Source organism: Cottoperca gobio, chromosome 7, assembly GCF_900634415.1.
Source record: "Cottoperca gobio chromosome 7, fCotGob3.1, whole genome shotgun sequence".
Taxonomy (NCBI): Eukaryota; Metazoa; Chordata; class Actinopteri; order Perciformes; family Bovichtidae; genus Cottoperca; species Cottoperca gobio.
Genome location: NC_041361.1, coordinates 3,092,145 through 3,114,497, shown reverse-complemented (window position 1 = coordinate 3,114,497; position 22,353 = coordinate 3,092,145). Strand labels below are relative to the sequence as shown.

Sequence of the window (22,353 nt, the reverse complement as noted above, 5' to 3'; positions counted from 1 at the left end):
CTTATTCAGAAGACGTAAAAATAATATTGGCAACAGAATAAACCAAAATAGACAGGCATAGAGGATTTCATTTTAGGTAAAGTCTACTGACAGGTAAAGTCGAGCAAAGGCCATAAATGGAAAACAAGATTGTTACTAGAAAACAGTGCATAGAGGTCAAAGAGGGAACGTTGTAGAGTAGCCAGTGTTTGCTGTGAACTACCTGCTTGTTAGCCTTGAGGACAGTCCTGAGGGTAGCAATCTGTTCTTTCTTGGTGCTGAGAAGCGACTTGAGTTTTAATACTTCTTCCATGAGGCTTTCAGCATCACGTTCTGACTCTCCGCTGGTGCTGAACCCTGTGTAAGGCATCGCGCCCCTCTGACGACAGAGGTCCACTGCCACCTGGGAGAACACAAAGGCAGTTATTCATAAACGTTAGTTAATGTGTTTGTTTCACTGGGAAAGTACATATGTTGTCGTCACGTGGGAGAACTCGTGTCTTACTAGTATTGGAGTGTTTTAATATACAGTATATCCAAATATCACCTTGGTCAAAATGGTTTAAAAATGTACTGTATGTATGTTTCTAAATGTATTTAAATATATGTATGCATTTTGTTAAACAAATACTATTAAACACATGTGAAATGAAGCATTTCTGCGTAAAAACATAAGTTCCTTGTGTTTCAGAAAGTTTTAAAAAGTATTTTCTGTAGAGGAAGTCACATCTCAACTTTGACTCTTGATAATCCAAACCCCCCCACACAGAGACACACACGCACAGACGTACACACACACAAGAGACGCACACATAGGATTTGAACTGACACGGGACCTACATTAAACAGTCTGAGCTGAGAATTAGGTTTAGCAAGAAATGTGTGAAGGAGGAAAGGCCTTCGCTCAGAACACAAGCCTGGCTTTCAGTGATGGAGCCACAATGAAGGAGTTAGAGAATGTGCACTGGCAATCTGACAACAAGTCTGACATACTGTATGTGATGAGCAGTGCCGTCTTACCCGGAGGTGTTTGATCTGGCAACGAATGACCGCTACCAAGTTGCAGACATTTGAAGGGTCCCTAAAATCCAGGGTGGGGGATCCAGGGCAATTAGGAGAGTCTCCGCTGGCTCCTGCACTGTCCACCTCCCCCATGAACTGCAATGTTGATGCTTTGGAGTTGAACATGTCATTCGCTCGCGGCTTCTTCTGGGAGCTGTGCTGGGGGTAGATGTAGTGTGATCTTCGTGCACCACTTCCTCCAATACTGGCCCTGGCACCATCACGGTAGTAGTCCAGGGTGACTCGTTTGGGAGTCAGGTTGTTGCACACGCAGATGTGGTGATAGAGGTTGGACAGCTCCTCGGAGAAAGCCAGCAGCTCTTCCTGGGCGACACTCAAGTGCCCTTCTGAATCTATGGCCACTTTCCGTGTGGCTCCAATCTCCTTCTCCAGCTCACTGATGCGATCTTGGTCCTGCTTGCTGGACTTGATGCATTGACGGATCTTGTCAGCCAGCTCCTGGGCCTCTGCCCTCCAACGATCCTTCTCCTGCTTGTATCTGTGCTCCAGGGTGTTGTAACGAGTTTCTGCCTGAGACAGTTCATCTCGCAGCTTTAGAAGCTCTTCGCTGGCTGAACGCATGCGCGCCTCCAGCACCTCCTTGCTCTTCGTGTCTACCTCATAGTCAAAGACTGCATCGCCGCCGTTCTCTTTCCCATCATCTCCCCCGCCGTCCGCCTCCTGTTTGGGCTGCTGCACCTCTTTTAGCTGTTGGGTGAGAGATCCAACCTTGTCCTCTTGCTGACTGAGAGCCTGTTTGGACATCACCAGCTGCAGCTGCAGTTCCTCCACCTTGCTGACCAGACCGGACTTCTCTCGTTCTGCCTGGATGCATGCACACGCAAAAAAAAGATGAGAATCATGGGAGGTATGAACATATACGGCTTCATTTGCTTTTTCCATTTCAGTTTTAGTCAGGCCAACATACCAATATTGATTGTTGATTATTGTCCATAAAACAAAGACAGTTCTCTGTAACACACATTTCTTCCCCCACCACCTTACTACTACTTACCTTCTCTTAATGCATTATTTATGTTAATAGTGGCCGACCCCATTCAGCTTCACACATCTGGGGGGTAGGCGCTTGCTAACCCAACCCCTGATTTAAGTGCATCATGAATAATATATTTCCCTCAGAGGAATGACCGCTTGAATTCTTAATTTTCTTAAGTAGCCTTTATTTGTGAGGCATAGCTGTATCATGTGGGAGTTGATGCAATGTGGTGCCAGGTGTTTATTTTATTAATATAGAAAGGCTCAGGATGTGGTCTCAGGCAGGAAGCGGCAGACATCCCTGCCAACAGCTTAGACTCACAAACCAAGCTGTTTCACAACCTCGCTGCTCAGCGTGATTAGAACAGATACGTGCATCTAAACACAGTTCTGTGAATAAAATTGGAATTTCTATATACACTGTGTTCCTAAGTGCATCGTGTTTGCAATAGTATAAAGTTCAAAAATACTTATCTTGGCCTTGTATTTCCTCTTGATTTAAATAGTATAACACAAGTAAATACTTCCCCCTGTGTCTTTATGTTACATTTTAAAAAGTGACACATATTGTCCTACCTGTAGAAGTTGCTGTTTTAGTTTCTGACTGTCTGAAAAGTGTAGCTCACTCAGCAGGTCCGACACCAGCCCGGAGGCTGGAGCACGCAAGAATACGTCACTGTTGCGTGGAGTGGAGTAGCGATGGATAAGGCCATTACTTTTGGAGCCCCCCAAGTGAGGAGGGTGAGCAGAACTGGGAGCAGACCCAGGACCATTATTAATGCCGCTGTCCTGATCCTCTCCCTCGCCCTCTCCCTCCTGACCCTCTTCCTGGCTGTCATCCAGCTGATCCAAGTGGAGCTCCAGGTTCCCCACAGAATCAAAGGGGTTGAGGGTCAGGGCGGAGAGCTCCCGCCGCAGACAGTTCTTCTGCTCCCTCTCCTCCTTCAGGGCTTCCAGGGCCTCATCCAGCTGCCTCTCTGCTATCTCCCTCAGCCTTGCCGCCTCCTCCATCTGAGATCGTAGCTCCTCCTGCTCCTCGTTCTTGTGGCTCACCTCCAGCTTTATTGATTCAAACTCCACCTGAAATGTGATGAGGTGCAGAACAAGAGGACTGTTTTTAAATAGGTCTTTCTATGATGTTTTATGCAGCACACGCCAACACGCAAACATACATGCATACAAGCACAACAGGGTTATAGTCAAATACCCAAATAGCTTAGATAGACTAGAAAATACATATATTCAACATGTAATATTAAAACTGCTGCTGTATGACAGGGATACGATCATTTAGGGGTTTCATCTACAAAAAAGGATTTCTGACAGGATTTCAGAGACTGTAGTGGCACACACTTACAAGCCTCGGCTACATTTAGAACTAGTCATGAGCAGTTTGTCTTGGCAGAGCTGCGACACACACAGAAGGCACATCTGCATACGGAAGCACTTGTCTCACTCCCTCAACAATCCAAGCAATGACCGTAACATAATTATGTAATATAACGGCCGAAGGACACTGCAACATTTTGACCATGCAGAGGTTTGAAATGTTAACTACAGAAAATGTAAAAAGCACTTTGAAGCTAAGCTTATTTAATTATGAAAATGTTCTTAAATTTACATTTTTTTTTATGTTGCAATGACATCAATCGCACATCCTGCAGAAAATACATTAGAAGCTTTCAGTACGCTTTTGTCTTGAATGATACAAAATCATTGCAGGACAAGGTTATTTCAAGTTAGTTTAGTCCTTTTAATGTTTGATTCGAAAAGTACAGTAATGCAACAATATATTTCTATAACAACACATCATTTCACAAGTCATTTAAAGTCATTCAGGACTTGAAGATATGATGTTAAGATCACTTATGAAACTTCCACACTGGAGCCTGGAACATAGTGCTACTCACATCTATAATTATCTCTTTATTTTTCTGCTGCATATTTCCAGGGAAATGTTTAATTAGATGTGATGTCAAACATTGGCATCAATCCCCCAGGGGAACTGGTCCGTCCAGTCTAGTCAACGTTGGCCAGTTTGTATCCCAGTTAGAGACGTTATGTCAACAAACATGTGACAGAGATTGGGCACTTTTTCCTCATGTACGAAAGGCAAATGCAGGTAAGTGCAGTGCACTACAACAATGACGCAGTGATAGTGGGTTAGTTAACAACCACCTACATTTACTCCACAAACACTATAAGTTGAAACAAATTTAGGAGTAAAAAAAACAATTGTATGGCCCAATGGTCATATCAACATTTCTACGGATACGTTGAATATTACCTCTCTGGATATCTATCCATCAATCCATCCATTTACAATTACAGCCAGCAGGTAGAACTTGTATGTATCCGGTTAAGTTGTAGCTTGAGTGATAACTGACCTGGTTTTCCTTGAGTACAGACACCTGTTTTTGCAGAGATGTGTTCTCTTCTTCTAGCTCGCCATTGTCCTGCAACTGGCGCATTTCACGTACTTTATATTCCTTCATCTCATCCCTCTGATGGCTCTTTTCGCCCTCCAGACACTCGCACTCCTGTAGAACACAATTCACTGTGGAATCAGTGCAAAGCACAACATTTAAACTGCACCGTGAACAACCAATTTAATGTCATGCAGTGGCTGAGGACTCCATCACATGTATCATGACAGGTACTACACAGTACAACACCAGTATGCAGGTGTACTAAGTGAGCCGCAATACCTTCTTTAGCTGGGTGGAGACCACCCCCAGTCGATCGATCTCTGCATGGGCATTGCTCAGAGCAAGGCGTGCTTGCTTGAGTTCCGCCTGGACTTCATCCATTCGCGTCGTCATGGCAGCCTCTTTAGTAGCAGTCTCGTGCAGCAGGTTCTCCTCCCGGCATTCTCCATCAGCCGCTGCACGCTTTTGGCTGTTCACAGAATCCGCAAATGCCTTCACACAAACAAAAATAGTGAAGGAAAGGTCAAATCCTGCAGTATCTAGCAGTAGTTGCACATTGGAACAACATTGGCTGTGCTGAAAGACAAATTAATTCATGCTGTACTTCTATCAAGGCAAGAAATGTATCTTTAACAAAGGAAGGGTAATAGCACTTCACTGACACCCATCATGTTAAACCTGGTAACAGTGAGGAAAATGGCCGTTATGATTTGGTAACAGGACACCGCAGACCTAACAGCAGCGTCCACACTTTTTCACACTGTATTTGTATCTAGCCAATGTGATTCATTGGGCTGAAAGCTTTGCACTTAATAGCAGGCATTTCTCCACAGCTTGTCATGATCAGTAGCCAGGACACATTATGACTCAAGGACTGAATGAAAGAACTTTCAAATAAAAAGGTGTGAAATCAACATGCTACTAAACATGTCGTGATGTCGTTATATAATGATGCTAATGCACAACACACGAGTCCGCTCTGCTTGGTTAAAACCCTGCCAAAGCCTGGGTATGTAAACAGCCAAGACATGAGGTTTATGCAGATTATAAAAATTAACTGAAATTCTGTACCACTGCGTCCCTTAACGCATAAAGAGCTTTGCATGATATGTGGTTATAGAACATCAGGACGGACCGGTTTTAATGTTATTCTGGCATGTTATGTATTGCTAACTATCCAACTGCTTGTAAGCAGCATTTTAAGCATCTCAAATTAAACAGGTCGGCAGAACAATTGCAGAACTAAAAGAATATCTGCCCACATGTCAGGATTGAATTTTATGGGATTACCTTCTTACATAAACCAGTTTTAAAAGTTTCAGCATTATTCATGATCCATCTGGTGCATTTGTGAAAAAGTTAACAATCGTGAAACAATATAAACCCCTCACACATTCAGCACTATGTCAGTGAAAGCATGAGCATACGAATAAAACTCAGCTACAGTGGAACAAACTACACGTCTCTTGTAAAACCCCAGTTGATGGAGACGTTTTCAATTTTACTGTGCAATGGTCAATTCAGAAAAAAACTAAGAATTTAAACAAAATACTAGGAAGCACAATGAGAAGCATGTCACAATGTCAATACATCTATATAAAACATGGATTACATGGTAATCTGAGTTTTGACATATTGGTCTAATCTTTTTATCTTGAATATCCGGCACTAACCTAATTCAATCCTTAATTTTGTGTAGTTAAGCATCAAAATCAGTTTTGGATGAACAGAGAAAATGTAATACTTTTAAAGCACCGGATGTACTGACCGTTGAAGTTGCCCAAATCACTAGACAGTGTTCTCCCTCTGATGCCATCAGCATCAGAAGACATACGAGAGCAACACTGACTCAGTATGGAATCATAAGCCTCTACATTGTAAGTATAACATGAGGTCACAACTGTAACAGAACTGCAATTGTGGTAGCAGACAGAGAGAGTTGCCAAAATGAAGGGATGAGCAATCAAATTCATGTCATAGCTCACTGGTCTATAAAAAGACAACAATGGTATATTTATAGGACTAATCGGTCCACTGCAAGGCACCTCCTTTGCTGTTGAATTTAAATGAGCAGCATCAATAGATAGCCTTGCATTTACATTTTTTTCCCCAGCAGGGAATTCTACAAAACGTGCGTACAATGGTAATGCAGGTAATATATCCTTCAACAATGCAACAGTACATTACATGTTATTGCATATTAGTCATATAGAAACAGATTGCAGCTTGTGTTGCTCTCATCCCTACTGTAGTCGTCTTTCAACACAGAACAAAAGAAGAATATCCAAGAACATGCTGTAAAAATTCACTTTACATGCGGGATAGAAGTTTCAAATAATCCTCTTTATGAAATGTGTATTCAGGAAATGCTTGTGTAATATATAAAACAGCACATCATTAAACAACATCCAGTTTAATGTAAAGACAAAAATGGATATTTATAAAATGGTGTACTTTTACTGCAGGGAAGAAATGTGTAGGGAGGGGAAAAAAGTCATATGGGAGTAGATCGTTAGTGGAAAATAATAACAGCTCACAAGCCACAATGTTGTCTAAATATAACTACAAGGCCTTAGGTGTTCCTACCTCTTTGAGCTGTTGTAGTTCTCCTTTGAGGGATTCATGCTCCTCTTCCAGCTGCCTGTGTTTCTTCTTGAGAGCAGCACTTTCCTCCAGCATAACCAGGCCATAGCGAGCTGCCTGTAGCTTCTCCTCTGTGGCCTCCTGGAGCTCCAGAGTCAGCCGTACCACCTCAGACGTCAAGTCTCCGCTCCCCATCTCGGCCTCTCCTCTCTCTACTGCTGCACCTGCTGGGTCTGCATCCGCCTCCAGCATCCTTGCTTGGCCTTTAACTTGTCTGCCAATGTTCTACTGGGACTCCTGCCTCCTATACGCCCCCGCTCTCATTACTCCACACTACAAAAAGGCAAAACACAAAAGATGGGGATTATGAAAACGTCTTAGAACAATGGCCAGGATGGAAAAGAGGAAAGAAAACTGCATAGGGCAAGATTAACTTGGAGATAAATGGTACAACTCATGTACTTGCAGAGTAGGAAGCCAAATGACCACAAATTCAAGCCAGAAATGTTAATATGTAGTTAGCAGTCATAACTAACAATTTGGACCTAGAAGTAGCAAATTGCTGCTATTGGTATTTTTAAATAGGCACTGATAAACCCATGGTATTTTAAGCTCGTCACTGATGACTCTTCAACTCCCCGCAGTTAAAGACTGTCACTATTAAACTGCTATGCAAAATCATGGCCTTCAACATCAGCAACGTTTCATCTCTTCAGAATAAGCTGATAGCTAACGATAGCTAATGTTAGCTGCTCGGTTATGACAGCTGGTTGAAGTGTCGTATTAGTTTCCTCCACAAAATTGCAGTGAGATTGAAATAATATGGATTAAGGTTACTTTGACCACCCGTATTGACTGGGGTGGGGCTGACTTCCCCCATTTCCTCGTGTCCTCTCCTTTGACCGAAGATGGAAACACCAGCCCGATGCCAAATGATGCATCACATAAGCATCTGTTTCTCCTAACCACCAAACTACCTCCTTGTAGCATCAACTGAGAGTAAATTATAAGGATGTAAATATGTTTGACATCTTACACAACCCCTCTAATTCCAAAGTATGCGGGTATCCTTAGTTAGATGGCGGATAATATTCTGACATGGATACAAGACGACACCGGACTGGAAACAGGACACGGCCGGTCAGCTAGCAAGAGTAGTTTTAGCCTAGTGCAGGCAGCAAACGACACCACAATGCTAACAGTTACTAGTTAGCAACGTCGAGTTGAAGAATTTAGCAAGCTAGCATCTTTTTAATTCAGTTAGTTAGATGTACATAGGCTTAACGGAATGAACTTCCCCGGCTCACAGGGTTGTTCTCCGGTGGTAACGTGAGACGGAACCTGTCAGACAAGCTAATTAGCTAACGCTAATAGCCAAACTAGCTACTCACCCTCTGATTTTAATTCAAAGATGGAGCTCTCCAGTTTGCAAGCAAACGTCCACTGTTGTACTTCCTCTGGGAACTGTCAGAGGCAACGGATGCTGATCGCGATAGTAGCCAGGGGTACGAGCCCAGGTTACTGAACAGCCACTTGCCTTCCGCCCACCCGGCTCTCCGGTTTCACGGTGAGGTCTGGTGTCAAAAGCGCGCCGAAAACATAAAAGCACAATTACCCCCTCTAGCTAAGCAACGGCGCAATGCCATCACACCAACTGTTCTTTATTTTCAGTATTTGGAGAGTAGAGCCTTTATTTTATATTCAGACATAAATATTAAACATTAATGGAATAAATATAACAATTTTATTTGAACAACAAATCCAAAAATATATAAGTGAAAGAATTAAACAATAGTAAAGAAATACACTTCCGCTCGTACATTTGTTAGCTTCCGTTTGACTTCCGGTGTGCGCAAATTGTGATTTGCGGCAGTGTCAAACAACGGTAGTTTAATTTACACAATGAAGATCGTTACCTGGAACATAAACGGCATAAGGACTTTCAGAGGCGGCATTAAAAAGGCTCTTGATTCATTAGACGCAGATATTATCTGTGTTCAAGAGACAAAAGTGACAAGTAAGTTTGGAAAACGTGGAGGCTGTCATGTTAACGTACCAGTCAGAAATATGTTAAAGTTAAAGCCATTGTCACCCACAGGAGACTTGCTCGATGAAAGAACTGCCATTGTTGACGGCTACAACTCATATTTCAGCTTCAGTCGAGGACGCAGCGGCTATTCAGGTTCATTACATTGCCTTAATTAATGCTGTGTATTTGTAACAATACAGTACTGTCTTTCCAATTATATCTAGTTTACCCAGACTAGAAGACAACATTTTCTAGAATAAAAGATTGGTTTAATTAACTTCCTTGAATGGGCACTTAGTTATTAGAGCAACATCAGATCCCCGTTAATGCCACTGCCCATTGTTCCACATTATTTATAGTTGCTGCAGACACACTACACAAACTAATTCCCCTCCCATCCCTGGCATGCACAGGGGTTGCCACGTACTGTAAAGACAGTGCCACTCCATTTTCTGCTGAAGAGGGCCTCACAGGCCTGCTAACCAACCATGAAGGGGCAGTCGGATGTCATGGTGACCAGACTGCGTTGTGCAGCGAGGAGCTGCAGCTTTTGGACAATGAAGGACGAGCTGTTATCACACAGCACAGAATAACGTAAGAGAAAAATATATATGCTTCATGCATGTTATATATGCTGTATTGGGTATTTATCTCTGTTCATGTACTCGCATCATTTCAAAAAATATAAACTATATATGTACTAGAAAAGACAGTACAATCTTTACTAGCAGCCAGATTTAGATGACTTTATCCTCTCCACAATATCACAAATGTGCCTGAGGGGGTTTTACAATCTGTATAGCACATGACACCCTCTGACGTTTTCAACCTTCGGATAATAAAAAGATCCCCCTAAAAAAACCTTTGAAGAAACCTCAGGAAGAGCAATTTAGGAGGGATCCCTCTCCCAGGACGGACAGACGTACAATAGATGGCATGCGTACAAAATAGACAAAATGAGACATAGAATGTGAACATGTATAAAAAAAAGATGGATCCAGGACGATGTCAATCAGCAGCCATGAGCCACGCGAACAGAAACAACAAATCGTTGATCAAAACATAACTTTTGATAAAGACCACAAGGGTAGTTAATTGTTTTTAAGTAATAAACTATTATGTCCATGCCTCTTCTTGACTCCGTTTTACCCCCACAGGTGTCAGGACAAGGAGAAAACTGTTACTGTAATCAATGTATACTGTCCACGGGCTGACCCTGAAAAGCCGGAGCGAAAGCAGTTCAAACTGCAGTTCTACAAGTTGCTTCAGAGTCGGGCTGAAGCGATACTGAAAGATGGGAGGTGAGAGTTGACTGAAAATACAGCTGTATCCTACGTTTACCACAGACCTTTTTTAAATTGAACAACTTTTACCAGTTTAGAACGTTGCAAATCACACATGTACCATACTGACGATGCACTTTGATATAAGTTTAAATAAAAACTTATGTTACAATGTGTTAAAAGAAGCAGTATATAATAAATTATTACTCTGTTGACCCCTCTCATCTTTAAACATTCTGAGTTAATGGATTTTCTTTTCTCATTTTCAGCCACGTGATTGTTTTAGGAGATGTGAACACATCTCACCGGCAAATAGACCACTGTGACCCCAGTGATATTGTAAGTAAAGTATGTCAGAGGAGAACATTGGTACCACTCGTCTGTATATGAAGTGATAATAATAAAACTCTACCTGCTTTGTTTTTCTTTACTTAGGAGGACTTTGGTGAAAACCCAGGGAGGAAGTGGCTTAACGGCTTTTTGCAAAGTGGCAGACAAGAACAGGCAATGAATGAGGAGGAACCCGATGAAGAGTCTGAGGTAACTTCATCGGATCCCGTCCACAGTGGAAAGTTTGTGGATACCTTTCGCTATTTCCACCCAACTCGCACCAGTGCCTTCACATGCTGGTCCACGCTCACTGGAGCGCGACAGACCAACTATGGCACACGCATTGACTACATTTTCGCTGACTGCCAGCTTGCCAAGGAGCAGTTTGTGGCAGCGGACATCATGCCAGAGGTGGAGGGGTCAGACCACTGCCCTGTGTGGGGGCAACTGAGCTGCTCTCTGCTGCCCAGCTCCAAGCCTCCTCCCCTCTGTACATGCTACCTGCCAGAGTTCGTTGGCAAGCAGCAGAAACTCTCCCGCTTCCTTGTTAAGATGGACCAAAAACCATGTCAGTCTGGGCAGAGGGATGCATTACCTGGATCTCAAGAAGAGGAGGAACGGAGGGAGAATTTAAAACCATGCGGAGCTGGAAACATCTCTGGTAAAAAACGGCTGTTCACATCAGACTCCGTTGTCCCAAAGGGGAAAAAGACTAAGACAGTGAAGACTTCTTCAACGCCACAGGGCAGCCTCCTCTCCTTTTTCAAACCCAAACTCACAAACGCCAGTCCCTCTACTGAAGCCCCCGTCAGGCAGTGTGAAAAAACACCCAGTGTGGACAAAGTTACCTCATCACAAAACTCCCAGAAAGCATTCACAACTAGCGCGTCCTCAGACACAAGCAGCGTGCCCGACGCTGAGCTCGTCTGTGATGGTTCACCACAGCTGTGCACGAGCAGCACCACAGAAGAAAAGGACAAACGGATGGAGACAAAACATTTAACCGCACAGCCCAATGTGGGACGTTCAGATTCCAAAAAGGGGGCATCGTTAGTGTTTTGGAAGTCGGTGCTTCACGGACCGCCCCCACCACCCTCCTGTAAGGTCCACGGGGAACCCTGTGTACTTCGTACTGTGAAAAAGGAGGGGCCAAACATGGGCAAACAGTTCTTCGTGTGTGCCCGTCCTCAGGGACATGCATCCAACCCTGAGGCTCGGTGTAATTTCTTTGCGTGGGTTGACAAAGTGAAGTGACAAGTTTACTGTATGGACCAAAGTCTCTAGCTCCCACAAGTTCTGTAAGACCACTACACACACACGTCTCATCATGTCACACATTTTAATTGTCGACTGTATGTTTCTTTCTTTGCAAATGACAATAATAATATTAAATGACAGGTTGTTTTTTTCTATTACTTTGCGTTTTGATTTTTAACATTTATTAACAATATTTTGCACAAAACAAGCAATTTAAAGACGTCACATTGGGAACTGCAGTATGTATTTCCCACTATCTTTGGACATTTTACACATTAAACTGGCCTGTGTAGGTCATGCAGACTGATGATCTGACATGTCATTTTAATAACATGTTGAATATCTAATTATCACACCTGGAGGCACCTGGTGGACATTGTGTTTGTATAAGTTACTGATCAGTGATTTTCTGTGGTACCTTAATGTTTGTGCCCACTAGATGGCGATGATAGTGAACGGATGACACAAAGCTGTAGCTCAGAGAAGACATACACATTGTGCTGGCACTTCCAGCTGCACAGACACATTACAGCCACTGTAATGTAGGCTAGTAAGATAGATGAATTACTAAACGGGCCTGCTAAATGTCACTCAAAGAGAGACACACCAACCAGGAATAGACTTAAAATGACCACAAAGAAACACAAAACAACTACAAAGAGATACAAACAGCTGCAAAGAAACACAAAACAACTACAAAGAGATACAAACAGCTGCAAAGAAACACAAAACGACTACAAAGAGATACAAACAGCTGCAAAGAAACACAAAACAACTACAAAGAGATACAAACAGCTGCAAAGAAACACAAAACAACTACAAAGAGATTAAACGGCTGCAAAGAAACACAAAACAACTACAAAGAGATACAAACAGCTGCAAAGAAACACAAAACAACTACAAAGAGATACAAATGGCTGCAAAGAAACACAAAACAACTACAAAGAGATAAACAGCTGCAAAGAAACACAAAACAACTACAAAGAGATACAAACAGCTGCAAAGAAACACAAAACAGCAAAAAGAGGCTAAACAACTATAGTGGGAGACCTTTAGCATGTCTGTTCCCAGGGGCACATTGTCTAGGATTGTATTTATTCAGGATGTAGGTTTTATTTGTCAGCTTTAGGAATGATCAGTCTGAAGGAACAGGGAGTGGCTTAGCTTGTGACATGGCAGGATATTTGTTAACCCGCGCAATTACTACCCTCCTTCCTGCATTTTTTTCTCTTTACAGCTGCATGGGCTTCATGGCTCTGTGAATAGCAGAGTCTGACGTGGACCAGCCAACAAGTTTTAACTTTTACCCTACTGCTGTTTAGACTGAAAACATCCATCTGTCGGACTGTTACTGGAGAGGTGAGTACCGGCAGAAGGCCTGCATGCCAGTACTGTGCAGCTGCTCCAGCATAAGCCACGGCACAATTCCCATTCAAACAATGTGAGAAGATACTTAAGAAATAAGTGATCGACTCCACCGATAATGTACTGGATACTGACAGTTAGAGACTGGACATTATGGTCTCGTTATTCTAACTTCAGCTGAGGATATAATCATGCTGTCCTCTGTTTGACGTGCTGGCAGCACATGGGCTTTTAAAGACTCACTGAAATGGGAGATCATCGTGAATGTGGTTGCTGCAATCACTGGTACAAAAATAACATTCAACATTTGCTAAATGTTTTTTATCGAGATCTCCTGATTGACTATATTTTACAAATAAAAGTATGTGATTGTATGTTTGTTGCTGGGGTTTTTCCAAATCACTTTGTTGAACTGAGGGTCATTTGAGGTGACCGGGGCAGCCATGATCTTTTTACATTATTTAGATTCACCCAATCTGTACAGATCTTGATCCGGATACTTTTGCTTGCAAACTCCTTCAAATAGCATGAACTTGTTTTTCTTTTATTATGATATCCAGCTTTCTAAAAATGAATGTTTTCCTACCTTTTTAAAAACAAAAAACAAAAAGAAATCTGCCATCACTACAGAAAAACTCATTTCCAGTCACATATTGTGTCAAGAAAGTGTGAGTGTTTCATGGGTGTGCCGATGAAGCTCATATCTCAGTTCAGTTGAACGGCCAACGGACCACCCTAAGAAGTGTGTGACACTTTAATCTTGAAGTAATAAGGTGAGCATGTGCTTTTGTTGCTGTGCTGCACGGCATCTCTTTGTATCATTTGGACATTTCTTCTGTCGTTGACAAAATGTTACCAAACTTTTTGTAACATTTTCCCCCTCTGAGACACTGGAACTAAAAGGATCTGTGTCAACATAAGCTTTTACTGTTTGTTTTTAATCAAGCGCACGATAACTTGTACTCAATGTTTCCACTCTTAAGCACAATCACATGTGGGCAATCTTAAAAAAGCACTTATCTCCTAATCTAATTACCATCGCTGTAACGTCCAGCACGATGCAAACTGTCAGGGAGAATCCGCCCATGCCCTAACAAAGCCCCCCTCAGCTGACAACCCACTTCGCCCCTCCTATCTACTTGTCTGTAACGACATAGTAATTGGCCTCCAGTTTGAACCCGGCAGCCCTGGAGACGTGATATTACCCGGAGACTACCTGTAGCCTTGAACAGGCAGACCCTCTCTCACAGGCAATTAATTCCCTTTTGTTTAAACACTGGTGTGACACCTGGTGAGTGGATCCCTGCAGTCCCTCTGCTACTGTGTCTCTACCTGCAACAGGTTTAACAAAGGGTTAAGTATGGGTGTTCCCATTTCCCGCTCACTCCTCCCAGCCCCTAATCTCTCCTCTCTTCACTACCAAGGAGTTTTAGAGAGACTCCTAGAAACAAAGCTGCACAGAAACATAGGAACAGTTAGAACATTGAGAGAACTTACACAAGGATTTACTCTGTCAGTATTCAGAAAAGAAAACTAGGCGTGTACTTGATCCCTAGGGTAAGTTCCTAAAAGAAAATGTGTGTGTGTCTTATGTGTGTTAGATGTTGAGGGAGAGGAAGTGACGGGCTAACTGTCAATAGTGAGCCGCTCTTGCATCAGACAAGAGCCATGTGGTAGCCTTAGTAAGGCGACAGTAATAGCTACTGTGTGGACCTTAAGATGTCATTGAGATTAGTATATCAATTACTTAATGTCATATTTAGATATATATTCTAATAGCAACACTTTGTAAAGGGATACGAGGTGCTTTGTTTGGAGAAAAGGTTGTTTGGGTAGTGCAGGAGTTTACTGTTTCCACTGTGTAAGAGCTGCCCTCCATCTCCCCCACATGGAAAAGCAAAGCCTTGTTGTAAAATCTTCCTTTTACAAAGAGAGAGTGCTGATTAATCCTTCATAACTGGCTTTTTTTTTTGGGAAAGTTCAATGACAAAAATATTCCTGACATTTCGTCTATGCTCAGTGGGTTGTGTGCATTGGCCCGTGGATGATGGGAAAGTCGTTGGGTATGTAGCTAAAGAAAATGACTCTTGACCTGAGGCCAGTATGCAGGGAAGAGGCTACTCTGTATTTAGTCTAAATAGCACGGTTTACACAGCAACCCTTTGTTTATCTCTGTGGCCCGCTGCTATCCACCGCCAAACTGTAAGGATTATCATACATCCAGAGGCCTGTTCACTGATGAGCGTAGGATTATAAAAACATTCTTGTTTTGTGTGAAACTCTTAAGGAATGACACAATGTAGTGCGAGTGTGTCCTTAGGGGTCAAATGTGAAAATCCTGAGGGTAGTCTGACCCACAGAGAAGTGAAGTATCCCATGACCCCGTGGCAGCGGCACAGACCTACGCTCATTCCCAGAGTCCGTCCATGCCAGCTTTGTGTGAACCACAACAGATTAGAGCAACATAAATCCTCTGACAACATTTGTCAATTAAAGCCTTTAATGTCACACAAGCTTTAAATGGACTTACATCCCAAGTGTTCCTCTGTTCGCTGGAATTGTATTGTGTGAACTATATAACTCATATCTGAAGTAGTGAGCAGAACAAACATACAGCAGCCTCAAATTACTTTTGCACCAACAGAGAAGAAGCAACATTTGTGTTGTCTTTGGGCCAGCAGGAGAAATTACAGTGATGTCTCAAGACTTTATAAATAGCTCTGCCCTTTTCAAGCCACATAGCATTTTCAGTTTGCATCACACAAGTCATATTCAGAGTGCAAATAACAAGTATGTTTACCTTTATAAAGGCTGAGGTTATTTAAAGACCTTTGCCTGTCTGCCACGGTAACATTGGTGCAGGACTCTGTAGTTATTGTAGATCAGAGCCAACGCCTCACGACTCATAAGAGTATTCGGTATAAAACTCCTTCAGCTTCTTGGCATTCTGAGATCTTGTCTTAAGGATATAATATCTAACATATCCACATTAAAACGACGAGATATATATTGAGTTGAGTACATTATCCTGTATTAATTGGTCGCCTGTAATGGCGTCTTATCCCCTCTGCACGTGAGTTGTGTTGTTGTTGTTTATCCAGTTTTAAACTATATTTGTACACTTCTTTTTAGATCTTTTGTCCTTTTTCACTTTACATTTTAACCAGATGAAGGATTTTACTCATCGGACGTCTGGATATCTGAAGTTCTCAAAGTAACAAGTCGGAGAAACACTGATCTTTAAGTTGACGCTGCTTTATTTAGTGTTTTTTCCCCTGTTTTACTCGTCTTGTTTGGTAGAAGAGGAGACCTCTGTGGATCATTTGGCTCCTGGTAAAAATAACCCCTGAACAGCTGGATGTTGAGTTATCAGAGAAACATGCCGAGCAAACATTAGTGGCAACTCAGCTCGTGCCAAACAGCACGGAGATCACCGAACTCCTTAGCGGCAGAAAATGACACGTCGTGCGTTTAATTAGTTAAAGTTAAGGTGACGCATTAAGAAGGTAAAGAGACACGATGAGGTCCTCCTGCTTGCAGTTTTCACACATTTGACAAATGATGGAAAGTTGGCATGAAGTGAGTTTGAGTGACGTTTGTGTTGTGGAAAAACAATCCCAGCTGACGTTTATAACTTTCTCTCTGCGCATAAATAATAACCACATACACCATAACTGATACAATGATGTTCTCTTTACCTCCAGCCACGTGGGATTCACAGCCGCAGCAGCCAGAATGGAGCTTCAGAAGATAAACGGACACAGCAAAGAAGATGGGTGAGTAAACAAACAGGCCAAACATATCACAGCAGAGGTGTCGGCTCAATTAAGGTCATAAATCTGGTTTTAAATGTGTATTTTAATAAGCTACTGTATTTCTGTGGCTCCCTCAAACCAATGATTTGTATTCCATTGTAGGTTTGATGGGCTGGATGCCTTGGCTGAACACGAGGAGTTTCTCCCACACAAAGCTGGTGTCAAGAAAGAAAACCACTTTACAGATGTGAGGGCTTTTGCGCAGATGCTCGAGAACGAAACTTGTTGGTGTAGTTAAATGAGAAAACTGTAAATACTAGCGATGCCGTTGAAGTGATTTGTGTTTGTCGTCTGTGTAACATCCTCCGTTGCTCTCGTCACGCAGTTCGAGGGAAAGACTTCATTTGGCATGTCCATCTTTAACCTCAGTAACGCCATAATGGGCAGTGGGATTCTGGGGTTGGCTTTTGCGATGTCCAACACCGGAATCATTCTTTTTCTGTGAGTATAAAAAGCCAAAACACAACACGACATGTAGTCAGGAGAACTAATCAGCCTCTTTTCCGTGGGACTGACTTTTATAACAAATGATTTATTACATCTATTAATTTATTATCTGTAATAACTGATGATCTTTTTATTGTAGCGACTTCTTTTAAAGGTGTATTTAGTCTGTTTGTACGTTGTGTAGAGAGTGTCCCCAGTGTGTGTGTGTGTTATAGTCGTGACAATGAAGAATCTAGAATCCTTATAAGGCTTGAAGTAGGGCCACGGGGTGCGTGTGTATCATCTGACTGTCCATGTGTATTTGTGTTTGGATAGGTATGTGTAGTTGCAAGGTGATGTGCTCCGTGCTTCAGTCTGCCTGCGTTTCTGTCTCGCTACCTGTGTGAGTGCTCGTTGTAATACTGTATAAATACAACAGCTAATTTACAAAGCCTGATCTATCAGAATGAACATTAGAGCTCATACACACGCAGCTTCCCTAAATCAGATTTGAGGAGTTAAAAATAGCCTGTAGTGATCAGATCCAAGACACGCCTGCCTGGATCAGTCCTGTGCTATGTGGCAGGGGGGAGGAGAAGGAGGAGGAGAAGGAGGAGGAGGAGGAGGAGGAGGAGGAGGACGGCTGCAGAGCCAATCTCTCAAAGCCAAACTCACTGGTGGAAAAAGAAAGGACAACAATCACAATAATTGCTTGTTAGGATTTAGTTTCTTTCTTTAATGACTACAGTTCTAACCCTTCTAATGTCCATGTATGTGAGAGCATTGATACAGACTTTAATATTATGCCTACTTTAAGACTTACTAGTTCTTGCTTTTGATTTCGTTTATAAGTAGATTACGTTGACATAATGTCATGTTATTATTATGATATGGTTATTACTCAAGTTATGTTGGCGTGGTTTGAGTCCTTATGTCTACGTCCTAGTCAACTGTTTGCTAACCTGCATGTTTTGTGGCTGAGGACGAGATGATTCATCCTCTAATTAAAAACTCCTGCCATGGCGTTTTTTTGGACATACACTACATTTCCCAGCAGATCTCTGCTCTTGTGCGTTTCAGAATCCTGCTGGTGTCCATTGCCATCCTGTCCTCATATTCAATTCATCTCCTGCTGAAAAGTGCTGGAGTTGTTGGTAAGCCAGAGTCCGACTCAACACACGGCACACGGTCGATCCTGCAGAACTTTTCACACTCGTATATAACGTATAATGTTTTTTCAGGCATCCGGGCTTATGAGCAGCTTGGAAATCGGGCTTTTGGTGCACCGGGAAAAATGCTGGCTGGATGCACCATTACAATACACAACATTGGAGGTATTGTCCTGCCTTTTCCTCCCTTTGAAGCGTCTGATATCTGCAAGCGAACACACGTGTATTTAACCCTTTTTCACTTCCTTTTAGCAATGTCCAGCTACCTCTTCATCGTCAAGTCCGAGCTCCCGCTGGTTATTCAAGCTTTCCTCGGTAAATACGGAAACACAGGGTGAGTTTCTGACGAGGATCCATGCGTACTTTCTGTTTGTGCTTTAGTTACGTGCTGATTTCTTTCTTCCTCCATCTGTTTGTCTGGTTTTCTCTTAGAGAGTGGTTCTTGAATGGAAACAACTTGATCATGATTGTTAGCGCTCTCATCATCCTTCCTCTAGCACTCATGAGACAACTCGGTATGTTTTTCATTCCGTCGTCACGTCTTTCTTGTTTTAACTCCCTATACTTTCCCATGTTACGTCAGGTATCCACTACCCGTTTTTTGTTGTTGCGTTTACTTTCATGTGGTTTACTGAAATTAAAGTATCGTTTCCATAACACCTCATTATCATTGCAACACAGGTTACTTGGGCTACACAAGCGGGTTCTCCCTCTCCTGCATGGTGTTTTTCCTCATTTCGGTGAGTCTCCAAAAATATTGACCCAACAAAAGATACTTCAAGATACCCGTTTCTCCGTTAAATATTTGCCAATGGGTGTGTCTCCCCAGGTTATCTACAAGAAATTCAACATCCCGTGTCCGCTGGAGGATGGGCATAACATAACTTTAACTTCACACCACGCTAATGTGACGGACGACTTCTGTGAGGCCAAAATGTTTACCGCCAACTCACAGGTCAGAGGACAAACATTTCCCCGTGTCTGCGCCCGAGTCGCTGAATCATCAGCTGTATATTTATCTCTTGGTCAGCACGGCGGACTCACTGCCATATGTTCTGCACTGGAGTGTGTTATGTCAACAACAATAAAGCATATTGCGTCAACAGTGGCTTTTGGAATTAAACAAACATTTGATTATGTCCCTCTTATCTATGTGTGCTGGGTTACTCACTGACCTTTGGCGTGTTCTGCTTTCAGACAGCGTACACCATCCCAATTCTGGCATTCGCCTTCGTCTGCCACCCAGAGGTGCTACCGATCTACACTGAGCTACGAGAGTAAGTCACAGCGTCGTCATTCGTTTCACAAAATACAAACGTGGTTCCTTTAGTGGCAGTGACAGTTTTAGTAATGTCATTTGTCCGATTGCCCTAACCCCAGCGCCACCAAGAAACGTATGCAGAATGTTGCCAACGTCTCCATCCTGGCCATGTTCGTCATGTACCTGCTAACAGCTCTTTTTGGTTACCTCACCTTTTACGGTAAGAAACTCCTGAAAGTCAAAGGTCACCTTGTTCTTAAGTTGTGAAGGGCTTTTAAAATGAATGAGTCACTTGTACCCGGAGCCCGTGTGTACTTTCCAGAGTTGTGAATGAGGGGATGGACCACGTGATGTAAAGGGCTTCTCTGTGTGCAGGTGATGTGGAGTCAGAGCTGTTACACACCTACAGTAGGGTGGACGCCCTGGACGTCCTGTTTCTCTGTGTGCGTCTGGCTGTGCTGGTGGCCGTCACTCTGACTGTCCCCGTGGTTCTTTTCCCGGTAAGACGTCTAACAACATGAATAATAACAATATTTGTTATGATTTCCTGACACTTTCCACAGATTCACGCACACTTTACATAATAATAATAATAATAATAATAATAATAATAATAATAATAATATTGAGCTGAAACCGTGAGTTGATTAATTGAAATCTATATTTTTATCAAAGTAATAGTAGTAAATATTTTGTAATGACCTTTTAAAGACCAAATAATTAATTAATTAAGAAAAAAAGATTGAATAATATATAAATAAATGTTGCACACTAATGCTGTATATAAAATAACCTTGTTATAACAAATGCAATGACACGTTTGTCTTAAGAAAAGGTCTGATCTAAATAAAAGTCTTTAAGATCAAATGTATCTTGCATGTGTAACGTGTGTAACAACTCCAACAGTATGAATGATGACCCCTAGTGGTTGTGGGCGGGAGAGACTTAAGAGTGGACCCAGAATTGAGCAATGTGGCGCTGCACCTTTGTCTGGCCTGAGACCAATTTATTAACAAACAAACCTGTCCAGAAACAATCCTGGATTTACAAACTGCTCATCCTCAATCCAAAATACCGCTGATGTTGCCTCTACACCACAGAAAGGATGCATGAAGGTGAAGGTGAAGGAAATACCTGCTCAGCTAGCTAGGGTTGAGTTGATGCCTCCAGGAGCTCTTCTTCCACATGGCTTTAACAGCTTCTCAACAGCGGTTCTTTTAACACTTGAATGTTCGATGCTCATCTCATCTGTAAAGACAAACATGACGTTCTCCGTGTTTCCTTGCTTCCCTCTGTAGATCCGCAGGGCCCTGCTCCAGATCTTCTTCCCTGAAAGGCCTTTCAACTGGTTCATACACATCGGCATTGCATTTTGTCTCCTCGTTGTGGTCAACATACTGGTCATCTTCGTGCCCTCCATCCGCGACATCTTTGGCCTCATCGGTACGTTTGCACAGGAAGAATTGACCGTCTGTTTCACTGCTAATTTAATCTGTAATACTGTGTATAACACTTCTTCTCTGTTGTCTTCATCTTCAGGAGCCACAACCGCCCCCAGCCTCATCTTCATCCTTCCAGCAATCTTCTACATCCGTATCATTCCTGAAGACCAGGAGCCTCTTCGGTCCAGACCCAAGATTCAGGTACAGTTCAACAGCTGTCAAAGATACTTTGATTTTAACATTTCAATTTCTATTGTAACGTGTTGTTGATACACATGTTTCCTTCCGCTCCTGTAGGCCGCATGTTTTGCCTGGACTTGGAGTCATCTTCATGATCATGAGTTTGTCGTTTATCGCCATTGACTGGATGACTGGGGAGTCAGCGAAGTGGAGGCGGGCACTAACGGTCTCAACAGAGACACTACCGAAGCTCTCCCAGTTATTACCCCTCATCCAAAGCCAAACAGGAAGGTTTGGCTGCACAAGACAAAGGATATGTGAAGAACCTTTGCCTACAACAACAACAACTAAAAAAAATAAGCTTTTTGACATGTGATGGGGCAGACAAAAGGCCCAGTAATGCATGCGAATGCAAATGTGTTCTGACTGAATAAAACCTATGTCCCGCCTCGCTGTAAGGATGTGGTTTAGAGGCATGTGTAGAATATCAAAAGTCAGCAAAAAGATGAATGAGAGCACCATGACTCAAATGGAAATCCCATTTTAGAGTATGGATGTGTACAGTTCCCCTGGAATAGCTCAGTCACTGCCAAAATCCTTCCAATCCACTTCCCTATCATCTCAGATCCTTGAATTTGCATACGACAAAAAAACATTGCAGTTTGTTCGATCATCATTTGATGTTTTGATATTATACATTTAGGACTGTAAAATCTACTGGTGCACATTTGTCCAATTTGCACCAAA

The 22,353-nt window shown here is 42.5% G+C and overlaps 3 protein-coding genes across 9 annotated transcripts in view; 2 read left to right on the top strand and 1 right to left on the bottom strand.

Annotated features, from left to right (window-relative positions):
- LOC115010835 (protein bicaudal D homolog 2) overlaps positions 1–22,353 on the bottom strand; it is a 34,809-nt gene that overhangs the window by 5,445 nt on the left and 7,011 nt on the right. For 2 of the 7 annotated variants that reach the window (XM_029435668.1, XM_029435670.1), the window contains 7 exons: positions 17,012–20,493; positions 7,053–7,382; positions 4,746–4,958; positions 4,425–4,577; positions 2,614–3,117; positions 1,000–1,866; positions 203–382 (listed from right to left, as the gene is read on the bottom strand). In XM_029435668.1, coding sequence (XP_029291528.1) covers positions 203–382; positions 1,000–1,866; positions 2,614–3,117; positions 4,425–4,577; positions 4,746–4,958; positions 7,053–7,301 — 2,166 coding nt within the window. In that variant the 5' untranslated portion in view covers positions 7,302–7,382; positions 17,012–20,493. Of the gene's footprint in view, positions 1–202; positions 383–999; positions 1,867–2,613; positions 3,118–4,424; positions 4,578–4,745; positions 4,959–7,052; positions 7,383–8,440; positions 8,647–17,011; positions 20,494–21,118; positions 21,289–22,353 lie in introns of those variants that run through there. The other 5 variants (XM_029435671.1, XM_029435672.1, XM_029435667.1 and 2 more) reach the window with 4 other exon arrangements.
- Positions 8,868–12,108, top strand: apex2 (APEX nuclease (apurinic/apyrimidinic endonuclease) 2). Its single transcript, XM_029435673.1, has 6 exons — positions 8,868–9,066; positions 9,148–9,231; positions 9,492–9,672; positions 10,236–10,379; positions 10,631–10,700; positions 10,797–12,108. The coding sequence occupies exons 1-6, from the start codon at positions 8,952–8,954 to the stop codon at positions 11,943–11,945; spliced, it is 1,743 nt and encodes a 580-aa protein (XP_029291533.1). The 5' UTR covers positions 8,868–8,951; the 3' UTR covers positions 11,946–12,108.
- Positions 12,890–21,948, top strand: LOC115010839 (sodium-coupled neutral amino acid transporter 3). The gene is given in 18 exon segments (XM_075074127.1): positions 12,890–13,307; positions 17,018–17,089; positions 17,231–17,315; positions 17,454–17,569; positions 18,635–18,708; positions 18,796–18,888; positions 18,976–19,057; positions 19,156–19,238; positions 19,405–19,463; positions 19,553–19,678; positions 19,921–20,000; positions 20,104–20,204; positions 20,360–20,484; positions 21,283–21,427; positions 21,524–21,627; positions 21,724–21,738; positions 21,740–21,808; positions 21,810–21,948. Coding segments are annotated over 17 exon segments (1,419 nt in total). The 5' UTR covers positions 12,890–13,307; positions 17,018–17,048; the 3' UTR covers positions 21,831–21,948.